This window comes from Hyalella azteca, unplaced genomic scaffold (assembly GCF_000764305.2).
Source record: "Hyalella azteca isolate HAZT.00-mixed unplaced genomic scaffold, Hazt_2.0.2 contig11738, whole genome shotgun sequence".
Taxonomy (NCBI): Eukaryota; Metazoa; Arthropoda; class Malacostraca; order Amphipoda; family Hyalellidae; genus Hyalella; species Hyalella azteca.
Genome location: NW_025941724.1, coordinates 60,554 through 75,298, shown reverse-complemented (window position 1 = coordinate 75,298; position 14,745 = coordinate 60,554). Strand labels below are relative to the sequence as shown.

The following is a 14,745-nucleotide window of genomic DNA, read 5'->3' as shown; positions in this document are numbered from 1 at the left end:
GTTTCATTCGACAATCTCACCAATGACTGGTCTGTGTTGAATTCAATTATCATTTAGCTGTAGCTTTTTCCTCATTTTCTTCATTTGAACCTCACAACCAACTTGTTGACGATGGAAAAAAAATCATCCAACAATAACCGAAACAATGTAGTAATTTATATTAATTTTTTCTCCGAACGGCACTGGTACGAAGTTCTGTTAGCGGAATCCCGAGGCATGGATACGAGTATAAATTATTAACGCACTTCAAGTTAATTGTAAAGTCAGTTTTCGGGCAATGTGTATTGTATCGCAGATACTATCATAGCCTTCCTGGAGTCTTCAAACTCGTGTAAAAAAGCATGTAAACGTCATCAAATTTATTGGTATACGAGAAATGAGCGTAACTTAATTGTCCAAATAGCGAGGCACTATTTGCACGTATATGTGGGTACACTAAATTTAAGGAAGTAAATTTATAGACTTTGAATTTTGAATTGAATGCAATTAAGCACCCTTTGAAGACAACCAAAAATTAAATTAATTTTACCTGACATGGGTGAATAAAAGATAAAGTTTGTTAACAATCTGCGAACTCTATAAAAAATATTCATCCAAAAAATAATGCACTATATATTTAATAACTCAAACCACATCTTCTTCAATGGAAGGACCATCTCCATCATCTTCTGCTATGTCATCATCCTCTTCATCGTTATTGTTTGGTTGGTGCGTAACTGGCACAGCAATACTAGGTTCCTGTAACCCCTCCTCCTCCTCCTCGCCTTGGCCCTCGTCGTTGGCCAGCTGCGTAGTCTCCGTTGTAAGCAGCTCCCCCGCCTCATCGTCTTCCCCGTCCTCTGGGGCGTCGTGTTCTTCTAGGTCCGTACGGGGAGGTGGGGCTAGAAGACCTGGTGGGTCCGCAGGTTTGGCCTCCTCTTCCCCAGGCGCCGCGGGGCTTGACGTGTCGGCGACAGATTCATCCTGCACAATATTCGGTGTTCTCTAATTGAAATACTTCACAGCATGCCATGTTGCCGAGAATAAACGGTAAATTGAAAATACGGGATACATATAGCGAACTTTGTTTAGAGAAGCCATGATGGAAATTAGGACGTTTAAAGTCCCAACTAATTTGATTGAGCTGCGTAGTATGCGAAATATTGTGGACAGCAAAGCGAAAATGGACACGAATTCGCTTACGAAATTTCCCGCTATAGTGAAAACAAATTCATGTTTGGACCTTCATTCTCATACACAGCACGCGACGTATACACAATACGCATAAGTCGATACGTACTCATATGCAGGATACGTGCACATAGGTACGAAACTTATGGTACGAACAATCTTTTAGGTACGAACAAGCTTTTGATTTTTTTTTCAATGAGCCGAACAAAATTTCTTGCTGGCGTTGGAAGATCAAAAATCAGGTTACCGGACGAATTTTTAATGGAATGCGAAGTTTCGAATATACAATATTAACATCAAGCAGGTGAAGCTTTTGGAACACTTGGTTTCTGCAACTGCAGACTCGCTCTTGATAATAAATTTTACCAATAGGTACAATACGTGCACATGAGCACGACACGTACACAAAGGCTCGATAAACTATAGGGCGGTTAATGACGATAGAATTCACTGACCTAAATTTTTAGGGTCGAACAATTCTTCCGATGACGTTGATTGATAAATATGTAGGTTTAAGGAAGTAATTATAATTTATTAACGACGTTTCGACTGCGACATTTTGATCAACCAACGTCATCGGAAGAATTATCCGACCATGAAAATATAAATCAAAGAATTATATGGTCTTTAACCGCCTTAGTTTAAACAAACTAACTATGTCATCTAATACTAATAAAGGCTAGATGATTATACGTAGGCACGTGCACGTAAACACAATACGTACTTTTGTAGGTTCCACGACAGGTTGTGACGGGCGACCAGGCTTCTGGACGAGGCTAGACCCGTCCTGGCCCAGCTCCTGGGCCAGCCGCCGTCCAGCTTCCAGCACCTATAGAAAGGTCAATATTCTTTAATAGCATACAGTTGAAAATACAAAAATAGACACCGAAGATATAGTTTGAATACGATCGAACATATACGTATAAGATAGGGCGATCTGCAAGAATTAAGTGCAAAATTGGGAATACTCAAACAGAAATAAATAAAAATTTGACACTTTATGTAAGCTTTCAATCTACATCGCAAAAATTTTATAGTTTAAAATATTAGCACCTCATTTCTTTTACTTTGTTGACACAAACAAAAAAAGTATTTATCATAGTGAACCTCATTTGAGGCATCGTTGATATTGTTCAACTGCGCATTTTAAATCAATGAGAAAAAGAACACAATGCCGTCGATAGTTATATGCAAATCTGTTGCAACGAACACTTGTTCAGCTCACACTTGATGGAAATTTCTACACAAAATTGTGAATTGGACGCCAAAATATAACGATATTTTGCAATAAATTTATACGCAGCACCGAAGATCACCTAAAGGAAACGGTTTAATGAGAAAAATTGATTCTTCGCAAATTTATTTTTTAAAATTCCATCGGAACTGCAAACCATGAGGCGAATTAATAGCTTTATATGTGAACGCTATCGCCACTTGTATACATTCACAGAGGGCAGTACGAGTCTTTTCTTCATTAGGTGACTCATTGATGAAATAAATTGGCGAAACAAATTAGGACATTCAAAGAGTTTGTCGGGACTCCGTATCTCGTTGAAACCGCGCAATTTTGTGTTAATTTTGTCATAAAAACCGCTTTGAAAGTGACATTGTACAGAGAAGCATGCGCGGAAAGAATATTATGCAAATAAAACGCAAGTGCAAAATATTTCTCATGAATATTTCCTCACCCATTCCCTTGACAATGAAGTATTTATACTCTTGGTGAGTTAAATATAGGTTTATTAAACATATAATCTTAAGTTGATGTGATTCAAAATAATATGTCTGGTAACGTGTGAACTGAATTTGGACTAGAAAACGCTTTTAAATTACAGTGCGCAATAAGTCGCACGCAAAAAAATGATGGAAATAATGGGCCAGAGCATTCACTCAAAGCCTTGCTTTGTTGACCTTGCCGTAACATACGAGATAATTACATGCATGGAAGAGCATGGAATTACATGAAAAATGATCTAAATCGAATTTTATTAGCATGGGATCGTATTTATACGGAATCTACAATAGAATATGAATTGCTATTAAATGGAATAATAGTTATCCCATTCGCGAAAAATTCATATATCAACTAGACTACATTCCACATTAGAAATAAAATTAATTTATTTATTAATTCAGAATATCGTATTTTTACTTTAGTCATTAGCGATGCAAGGTATTTAATACCATCGCATGTCGATGCAAAGTATTTCATGCAATCGAATGTCAATGACTAATATTTTATGCAATTTAATTTCATTGTAATCGCATCTTGAGGTAAAGTATTTCATGCAATAGAATACAGAATATAATAAACTAATATTTTATGCAATTTAATTGTACTAAAAATATTTAATCCGACCTGGGAGTCGAGTTCCGTGTTCTGTCGCAATTTCACGACGCGGGCCTCGAACTGCGAGAACATCTTGAGTGCCTCGGCTCGGTCGCCCTGACGTACGAGGAACGTAGCAAAGTTCAGGCACACGCTTGGGTCTTTGGTCTCCAGAGTGACGGCCTGCTTGTAAGCCAGCCGGGCGTTCGATTCATCCTCTAACTGACTTAAAGTCACTGGAACAATAAAGGAATGATTAAGGTGACGTAGACATACATGTAAGTGTGCGGTAAAGCAAGAAATTCTATTTAATGGCAAAAATGACAATCTGGCACATGGATCGCATCAGGAAAAATAGCTTTATTACCCGCTAAAAGCATGAAAATTTGGCCCTTGGTAGGCTTCAAGTTTACGGCGGCTGACAGAAAATGGAACGCCGAGGTCGTCTGTTGCATGGTGAGGTGCACGAGTCCTAGGTTGTAGAGGACGCGCCACTCGAAGGGAGCTAAGTAGTTTGCTCGTTTCAAACAACTGATCGCCTGTTGAGAGATGAGGTATTTTCAAAACTTTTTATTAATCTTTAGTAATTCCAGGAGTTCAGCACATATTCACTTTCATTTCAAGTCGACAATCATCTAAGAAAACTTGAAATATCGTGCAATTATGAGCGAATGATTGATATTTTATCGCGTTCATTAATTCCATTGCGAATGTTACTTAAAGTATTCAATGCCGTCAAGAATATAGAGAGAACTTCGAGAGAATATCGAGAAGAATAAGTTTTCTTTTCATCTCATGAAATTGCGTCCAAAGATTTGACATTTGCGTACCGATCCCATCAAACATTCCCTTAGGTCAAAAGTAAGAAACCGTTTGTACGGAAGATGCACGGAAACTATTTCTGAATTTAAAATGTTTCGAATTCATGTGCTTTCGTATATTTGGAAAGATGCGCGAGCTGTATTCCTTACGGCAACATATTTTTTCTTGCCAAAGAAGCACATGGCAATGTTGTTCCAGAGTGCGGGGCTCTCAGGGATGGTTTGGGCGGCGATACGATACTTAGAGAGCGCGACGTCATAGTCTTGGTGGCTCTGCAAGTAAGAAAGTACGAGGTTGTAATATTACTGATAACAATACAACTTTTTAAAGTGCATGAGGCCGTTAAATGGATTTATTGCAGTCAAATAAATAATAAAATATTGATGAGTTATAGGAATTAACTTGCACACATCATACAAGGGAGTCCGGATAGACATTTAATATATTTTATAAGACGATGGAAAATGAAAAATCATCATAACATCCGTTCCATTTGCGACTTAAAGCATTTAAATAGAAACGGACTTTGATTTCATTTAATAAAAACAGTTTGGGAATCGACATAGAATATATTGGTATCAGCAAAAAGAAAATTCCCATGCACTGCGCAACTCTGTCTTCTTTTATACTCTTTCATAACTGCGATAAAGCACAAGTCTATGTCACAATGACACAACAGCAATCGCTTCTACTACGAAAATTTCATTTTGGTTGCAACGCTTCTATTTTCTGTTATTTGCTAATTATAAATAAGAGGCGCGCCTATTGAACTTGACGATGTAGTCTTGCATCGTAGTCAGAGATGCGGCTCTCTTGCCATCTTTTCTGATCAGAAATTCCTTATCACTTTTAAGTGGATTGTCCATGTACGGATTTTCAATGTACGTAAAGGAACATCAAGCCTTAAATTTCAATTAGTAAATTGCATTACACATTAACAGGCTAGCCCAACGTTGCTCGGGAAATGACGTGTTTATCCCATTAAATAATCATAAGATAGATATTTTTAATTAATATAAAATGATACTTTATACCTGCATCATTGCCCCAATAGCGAGCAGGGATGGACTGTGGTTGGGGTTGAAGGTGAGGGCGGCACCAAGCTGTTCGAAGGCCTGCTGTGACCTGCCAGTCTGCAGGAGCAGCCTCCCCAAGCTGCTGTGCAGGTCGCTGTTCTCTGGGAACTGCCTGCACAACGCAAATTACTTCAATCTTGAAGTTCTTAGTATTATTAAAGTGAGTACAAAGTAAAGTTGTAAGTATACAGTGATACTCTGAGAAATTACACTCTGATGAGTGTCATTTATCACGTCGTACTTGTACTGAACTTTAGAAATCTGTACGAGGATTTTGCTTTCATTTTATCAATTTTCGTTATTATTTGCAAATTCGAGTAATATTTTTGTTTGTAGGATATTTTTAGAAGTATTTGGAAAGCTTTGGAGTTTCGCTTTCTATTAACGACAAGTGGAAGCTTAGTAACAAATGAAACTGAGGAGCAACTAGGCTGAGTCCTCTATGTAGTTTGTTTAAAATGATAATAATAAAAAAATATTTATTCTCATCAAAAATTTCACGGGTATTCTATTTATGCTATGCAGGAAAGATTTTTACAGACATTTACAGGTCTGAAAGACATTTACAGGTATGAAACAGTATAATTATTTATACCAGCTCGACAATCCCGACCATGACAAGTACTGGTCACTCAAATTTTTAAGACTAATAGACCTCACTCGATGGCGGCTCGGTAGGTGGACACGGCGGCGGTCACGTCACTCTGCTGCAGGTAGACGCTGGCGAGGGCTTTGAAGACCTCGTGGTGGCGGTGCAGTTGTAGCGCCTGCTGCAGCTCCTGCTTCGCCGCCTCAAGCTGACCCGTGCGCTGGTAACAAATGCCTGTCAAATGGCGTTGCTTTAATAAGAGTTTGTCTTGATTTAAGAAGAAGAAAATTTCAGTGGCAATAAAAGGTACAGATACACGAAATTATGTTTTTTTTTTAATTTCAAACATCATTAGGAGGAATGCGCTGATTACAAATGCCTGCAGAATGTCATTTCGATAATGAGAGATTACTTCCATTTAAGTAGGAGAACATTTCAGCGGCAATAATAGTCACAGAGAAACGAAAGTGTGGTGAAATTCAAACCTCATTAGGAGAACTGATCCTTTTATTTTAATTTAATTCTTCCTGTAAGAATAGACTTACCAAGATTGTAATTAATCTCCCAGTCAGGTTTTTCGCTATTGTTCCCTGCTTGCTTGTAAGCTTCAATGGCTCTGCTGTGTCGTCCCAAAAGAAATCTGGATAGATTTTTCTACGTTAATCACGTTGAAATCTGATTAGCCTTCATAAATGTGTTGGTCCGCTTAAGTGGACAAGAATTAAATATAATCTAGAATAATCTCAAATGGGATACTTAAAGTCACTTCGTTGAATGAATTTGTTATTTCGGAAGGTAGAGCTGCCTGAGGACATTCAAGGAATTCAATCATGAACTAGCCATATATGTTCGAATATAAGTACTTATATCATTAGTCAACTTAACAACACAAGATAAATGAACATCAAAACATGTCACATTATTATTATTCTACAAAGCAGTTATCGTGGCGTCTAGTTCAAGCGAATTTCGAGGGCACGTTGTATTCAAGTTTAATAGCAAGCGAAAAATATTTAGACATTAGAAAATGTGAGAACGGATATAAATGACCAAGCACTTGATTCATAGGCTCTGCGATAGAGTTCCGTTTTTGGACGGAGACGAAACACCTGCAACGAAGAAGCCAATGTTACGAAAGCCGGTAGACTATTCCAGGTTCTGGCGGCGGTACCGGGAACGCTCTGTCGCCGACGGTATATAGACGTGCAAATGGAAAGACGAAGTCCGCTGTTTATGACGAACACAGTCGTCTTCTAGAAGGCAGATCTGATACGCGATGCAGACATTTCGTGAGATAAGGAGGCGCCAGACCGTAAAGGCATCGGAACGTCAGAACAGAGACCTTGAACTGCGTGCGCTGTTGCATGCGCAGCCAATGAAGGTCGCGACCAAATTTTCGCTTTTTGCACCCAAGTCTCGCAGCAGCGTTCATCACGGATTGCACTTTATTAAGTGCCGTAATCGGAAGTCCATAGAGGGTGGCATTACCATTGTCCTATCTGATCATAACGAGCGCCACCACGAGGGCCTCTAGGACTGACGCTACGTATTCGTCGCAGAGTCCCAAAACAAGCGGTTTGACTTAGGCAATATGATTATTCATAGAAAGTTTCGAGTTCAGAAGAGTGCCAAGGTTTCAAACCGCAGACGCCGACATGACGAACTCGTTGCCCACGAGAAGAGGGTTGGCCGGATGCGCGGAGCTGATGTCGATGCTGGAAACAGAGCTGGTGCTGATAAAAAGCAGTCGCAAATCAAATAAAGTCGTTTTTTTTATTCAGTGAGCTGGAGCCGGTTGGAGTGTATCCAGTCTGAGACTGCTTCTACGCAGACAACCATCAAGTCTTGCGATGCTGCAGCGTCAGCCGACGCACAGTAATCATACATATGGGTGTTGTCGGGGAACATATGCGGATTCAAACTATGTGAATCAATTATGTGCAACACGTCGACAGTATAGAACAGAAAGAGGATCGGGCCGAGGACTGATCTCTCTGAGGTACGCCGCAAGTGACCAACGATGGCGTAGAAAAAGAGTTCCCGCGTCGAACGCACTGAAACTATTCCTGAGATAGGACTCGAACCACCGCAGCAATGTGCCACGCAGGCCGAATGATGCGTCAAGTCGACGCAACAAAGTGGCGTGGTCGACCGTGTCAATCCGTCGAATGGAGATGACGGTATGCAGACTGGAAGCGAAGCATGAGAGTGGACTGCTGTAGATGGTTATTGAGCTGTCGGGCCACAATGCTTTCCACGAGTTTCAACGAAATTGTCAGGTTGGAGATGGGTCAATATGATTTAGGATCAGAAGCATTAAGGAATTTTTTTCCATAGAGGCGTAATGTAAGCTGATTTGAAGTTTTCTGGGACAAAACCGTCAGTGAGGCAGCGGTTAAAAAGTTCGACCAGAAAAGGTGCTTGGGTTACAACATTCCCTTTAAGTAAAGACGTCGGCAACGGATCGCTGGCACACTGAGCGCGCGCACTGCAGCGATGACATCGTCAGCTGTGACTCAACTGAATTCTTGGAGCACGCAGTCGAACAGGCACGGCAAAAATATTGCCAACGGAGCATCAGCTGACGACGCTCGCATAGCAGAGAATTTGTTTTAAAAAATTGCATGAAATTCCTTCACGCTTACGTTACCCGAAGACTCTGTATGACCGCTTCCTATAAGTTTATCCAGCGAACGCCACAGCGCTCGAGGGTCGCTACGTGGCGCTTCGACTCTCTGGTGCCAAAATGAATTTCTTTTAGATCGAAGAAGTTCGACATAATTGCGCCGTGTATCTCGCTAGGTGGAGGCCACAACATCAGCAGGTGGAGGCCACAACATCGCTCGGTGCAGCAGCAGGATTGCCGCGTCGTTCGTCCGGTAGACAGCCCGCTGGAGCAGTTGAACCCCTCGCTTCAAGACCCGACATTCATCGTCAAGCCATGGATTGGAGACTCGTTGGGGTACTAGAATTGTGCGTGCAAGAATGACGTCACCAAGTGCACAGGTCAGCTCGGTATTGTAGAGTTGCACTTGGTCGTAGATTGATAGTGCCAAAAATGAGTTAGGCCGACATATATATAGTCGGGACGACTGCAGTTTTTCGCGTAAGACATCGCCGTCGAGACCGTGCCACGAACGACTGGTAGATTTTGTACACTGGCACATGACGCACACATGGCAACTTCCACTGTAGTAGTCGATGGTCGGATATTACGATCTCGATGATGTCGACTGTCCGAATTTGGCGATCAGCACGCGTGATGACAACGTCTAACAATCTGTTCATGGCAAGCTTCGGCAAGGTCACGCGGCAAACCATGCCAAAGGTGAACAACAGGTCGTTCAACGTACGCGCCAATGGGTCGATGATATTACTGCTTCATATTGGCAAATTATGCACGATTTTATTGTATCCAATAACATATACTTACAACGATCTCGCCATTTGCTTTAGGTTCTGCACGCTCTTCGGGTTGAGGACGTTGCAAAGCTGGAACAGCTCCAGGGACTCGTGTATTTTGCCTTGATGACGAAGGATCAAGGCCTGTCGGTGTAACATGCTTCTGGTTTAGTAAAAAAATGGATCACACTCCATCACATTGAAATTTGATTTTGCTTCGGATTTATGAATGACAAACAATAATTTTGTACTTGGCCTCAAGCCTATTTGAAGCCTACGTATTTCAATGAAGCGTAGACGTTTTATGCCTGAGAAAATAACAAAAGTTTTAGCAACAAACGTGGCGGTAACTGACCAGGCTCTATCATGTTTATTTAAAATGTGAAATTCTGCACTTATATATTAGTAAACTGCACGCAGGCAATGAAGATGTCAAAAAGTCCACTCGCTACAAACCCCAACGCTAACCAATGCTGTCGATGCATGATAGACGTGCTAGAATACAAGGAGAAAATTCTGGAAGCTTCTCCTTGCACTACCACATTCCTATCCAGCCAAATTTCATTTCATTATCAGTATAATATTTATTGATTAACCATGAATACGGTGCAAAAAATCCAGTCGTCATTGTTTCCGGACATGAAACAGAATAGTTTTCGTATTATCAAGCAAGAACTATGAACGGACGTAACTTTTGTATTGCCAAGTAAGTACAACTCGTACATTCATTACCTGCACATAATTGGCGTACTCGCACATGCCGCGAGTCTCGGCAAGCAGCTCCTTCGTCAGCCTGAGGCAGTCGTCGTACTCGCATCGCACGTAGTGTAGGTGGACCAGCCAGTTACGTCGGTCTACGCTCCCCAGCTCCGGGGCTGCGTAGTGAAGGTGAGAGACGCGTCAAGTGTGTTGCTGGGGTTCAATATCACTAGTACCCACCCAGCAGGCAAATGGCGTTGAAATAACGTTTAATTAACGATGATTCTGTGAAGCAACATTTACTAAACGTTGATTTAATGAAACATTGTTTAATTCTACGTGGGTTTGAGCCTTGGTTAACTCGGTTCATTTCTTGATGCCGCATGTGGGCGGCAAATACCAGCCGTCGAGGGTGGTGTTTCAGCGTGATCGAAATTTTGAGTCCCTAAACGAACTCTAGATTCCCGTTATCATGGGGGATATTACGTTCTGAAGAGAACAGTGATCTGCAAGAGCACATTGTGCTACAGGTGTATATATAGTGTGCTGTACGGGCACTAAGTGTGTTGGAGAATTAAAAAAAACTCGGCTGTTAAGGGTGTGATGCTTGCTTAGACCGTGCGTTGCATTGTACCTAACCGTAGGCTGAATTGCATTGTATAATGACAGCGCGCTGCACTGTGCTGAATCGTGTGCTCGATAGTCTCGTATTATATGTTGTATTGCTCTTCATCACTGACAACGTGCATTGTGAACCCTGCCGTGCAAGAAAAACTAGCACATGACTTACTACCATGCACCAGGGAAACTCAGACCAGGGGATGTCCATCAGAATTCGCTTAAGTAACGTAGCAACCAATTCCACATTTATGATTTGTTGATTTAGCTTGAAAATACGTCAGTTGTTGGCTGACAGAGTTGCAAACGTAAGTATATTTGCGTAAGTATATTTGCGGAGTTGCGTAAGTATATTTTGGAAAGTACGGCCTCAGAGTTGTAAGTGTTGAACCCAACCTGCCGCACCTTTCTTAGGGCGGCCCTTTGCTCTGACGAGGGGCGCCGTGGCTCCTGAGGGCACCGTGCCGTTCACTGGGGCGTCGCCAGGCTCCGAGGGCGGGTTCATCGCGTCGGGGTCCACTTTTTCCTGTCGAGTCGTTAAAATTACAATCAAAATTTGCGGAGAGTATATTCAGCATTTTTGTTGAATCAAAAGTGCATCAATTGGTCCACGGTGAACTTATTTTGTATAAACCGAGATTAATTTTAACTATCAATCAGATTTTTTATACATGTGGCGTCATTTGGCCTATTTCGAGGGGCTTCAGCCACCAAAAATATTCCTAAAGCCACCCATAATAATTTTATGTACATTTATTATAATCTTTTTTTTTTGCACAATAGTTGCCGATTAATTCAATGTAATATGGCCTGAATATAAGATTAAATCAATAATCATACAACCACTCATTATTAACTTGAATGTGAGTATATAACCATTAGCGAGCTTAGCCCTCGTCCTTAAAACCTAGCAACGCGGCTAACGCCGCCCGGGTTTATACTGTTAAGATTTGTTTCATTTATACCAAAAGAACATTTTAAACAACTAGTGAATGCACAAGTTGGTAGATTCTTCATCGTGCAATTCGAGATTCAAGCAGAACCATTCATCTCTGAAGTATAACGCTTGTCTGTTGACAGTAATCGACTCTGGCTACCAACGCAGCCGTCAAGTTAAGAGTATCATTGGCGATTAATGAGTGAAATAGTGTATAGTAGAGCTTCCCCTCCTTGGTTGACTCGAAGGTTTCAAGAATACTCAATAGTTAGAAAAATTTCGTATTTCATGTCCCCCCCCCTTCAAAAAAAATAAAACTATTTAAAACCTAAAAAAACTTCGAAGTCTTCAAAATAACCCTCCGTTTTAGGCTAGCGAGACATGAGAACAAACTATTCATAGCTAAGCGTGGTAACATTTATGAGCTCTGTTATATATTCCTCCTCTTTAAGATTTAACATGTGGCATTGATGCATTATCACGTCATGCACAAGTCTAGGTTTGGGTTTAATCAAAAAGCCGAGTTGAAGTGCCATCAAAATTACAAAAAATCATCATTACACATAATTAATTTAATCACAAGGAACAAATTTTCCGTTGGTCGCTGACTTTATCAGAGTCAGGCAATAGGATATATTATACATTTGAAAGTCTTTGAAATTATTTTATCAGGAAGTTGTCAGATTTTGCAAATGCTGAGGCCTGAATTGCTTGTTAATTGCAACGTCAATTATCGTATAATAAGCATATTCAAGTTAGAATTGCGCGTGTCCATGGAACCTGCAAAATATAAATAAGTGCAAATATACAGGAATGCCGGTACAGCACTGATTTATCTCCGTTATGTTATACTTTATTCTGATGGTAGCTTTATTTATTTATTTGTTGAAAACTCACCTTCTTGTTTGGGTCGAATCTGTCAGGTAGCAGGAACACAATTGGGCCCCCAAGACCGTCGTTCATTGCATTAGCTACCACAGCCCGCCATCTTGATATTAAAATAACTCGTGTTAAGATCAAACTGTATTCTGTTTACGACCAATATCCGAGTAATATTTTAGAGCGTGTAATATTTTTTGAGTGTTCGGGAGCCTCTTTAGATGTCATCGTCACATTTTGAATGCTTCTAACGGAAACAGATTTCGTCACAATTCATGAGGAATTCTTACGAAGAACAATGATTCACGCATGTTTCTTGCATTTTTTATACCCGGAATACAAAGTTTGTTATATTTTAACATTTCCTAGTCATTTTTCTCAAGAATTTCGCTTAATTCACACACAGTGCTAAAAATTTTTTACCAATTTTTCATACATTTCCCATGCATTTTATTACATATCCTGTGCATTTTGCGCTCATTTACCGAAAAGGAGGCGAGTATTTTCTTTCTTATACATCTCATATTTATTACTCTAAATTTTCTGTGTAATTTCATAAATGTAAACATATTTTAGGTACTTTTGTTGCATATTTTCCTATTAGCTTCATGTATCATTCATACAATTTCACATAAACTTATCATTAAGTTTTTATACATTTTTCATTCTTGGTCTGGGGGCCACAATGACCTATTCGGCAATCTTACTAAAGTAAAAAATAATTATGCAATTCAATTTCAGCTCATTATAATGAACATTATATTTGATTAATATATTAACATTTCTCTCAACTGGTTAAATTGGTTAGGATCTTTTTCAATAAAGGTTATTCATTCAAGCAGGAAGAAATAATTTCCCGAACCTCAAAAAAAGACAAAAAACATGCGGTATGTATTAAAAATGTACGGAGAATAAATGTACCGTCATCTTGCGTGAGCCTCAACCGAATTCGAGGATTTTTGTTCGTGTAATTAACAGATAAAATTTGACGATGGCGTCGATGATGCAGAGGAAGACTCCAACGAAAAATGTTCTCAAAAATAAAATTAGTTTGGAACCCAGGAAGTGCGTCAGGCATAAAATGGTGCAATAAACTACCATTTAAAAAAAGTTCTAGCCTCAAAAGAAGGATGGTAGAGATATCGTTGATTATCCAAATTGTACATCTTAACTTCGACGCGAAAAGCATATTGATAACTCTTCAAATAGATATTATAGATAGGCTTGAAGTGAACAAGAAACTTTAGAAAAGTAATCGCTTTTTTATGATTTGTCGAAGTCTATTTGATGCAATATTATTTTTGCAGTCAAAAAGATTTCATGACGAGAAATAAATATATCACGAGGAGACAGAGGGGTTCTATGGAGGTTCGCATGCAAATAAAACTTCGCTGAAACAGATTTCGTCACACACATCAACAACAATACTTTGAATATGCGGTAGAAATTATGTCATCACTCTCCAAACGGATAAAAATAGTTAAAATTTTATTGTGAATAGTTATTCTTAAAAAATGTCTTTCTTACAAGCAGCTTGAAGTTAGACAGGCGTTACTGAACCTGAATGGAAGGAAAGCATGGGCAAGACTGGTGTTTGTTAGAGTTGCTAAGCAACCTGGACAGTGGACATGTTTCTATACCAAAGCTTTTCACGCTGGTAGTTTAACTTTAAACGTTTAAGCTTCTTTTATAGGCATAGCGTGTCACAATAGTTGTTACAATTTGAGTTGAGGTGTATTGCCTTGAATATTCTTGGTTGCCGTGAATACACCCGAGGGTTAACTACGAGTACATAACCCTAATGATTAAATGCCTCTACCAAACACTGGAGGAAGTCGCATTCCGGAAATTCAGCGATCGGTCATTTCTGTGTACAATACTGCACTACCTAATTGTTTTAGTACATGAAAATTAGGATCCAAGACCTAACCTAATATTTAATTAATTAGACATTTCGTAACCTGGCGGACATTTATGCGGCCGGTTTCTGAATCGCAGTCGCTAATATCCGCAATGAAATATCTCCAACATATTTACGGTAAATGAAACTTGACGCACGAACTCTTTAGAACCTTCCGCTCGTTCTACACTTTGGTTCAATTCACATGTTTACAGTTGCATAGTCAGCTCATTAATGGTTGAACCGTGAGCTCATTGACGGAAAAAATAAACAGGAAACGAACTCGGGTTTATTTACAATGTGAGCTGACTCACTCAGTATGTA

General features: G+C 39.9%; 1 protein-coding gene across 1 annotated transcript; it reads right to left on the bottom strand.

The window, feature by feature from the left end:
• Nucleotides 1–346: 346 nt before the first annotated feature.
• Nucleotides 347–14,094, bottom strand: LOC108666686 (Bardet-Biedl syndrome 4 protein). The gene is made up of 13 exons (XM_018153606.1): nucleotides 14,049–14,094; nucleotides 12,540–12,630; nucleotides 11,111–11,231; nucleotides 10,121–10,263; nucleotides 9,420–9,532; nucleotides 6,532–6,626; nucleotides 6,058–6,220; nucleotides 5,356–5,509; nucleotides 4,471–4,593; nucleotides 3,867–4,038; nucleotides 3,530–3,735; nucleotides 1,895–1,999; nucleotides 347–963 (listed from the first exon to the last, which is right to left on the bottom strand). Exons 2-13 carry the CDS (start codon nucleotides 12,603–12,605, stop codon nucleotides 625–627), a joined length of 1,800 nt encoding a protein of 599 aa, XP_018009095.1. The 5' UTR covers nucleotides 12,606–12,630; nucleotides 14,049–14,094; the 3' UTR covers nucleotides 347–624.
• Nucleotides 14,095–14,745: the final 651 nt, after the last annotated feature.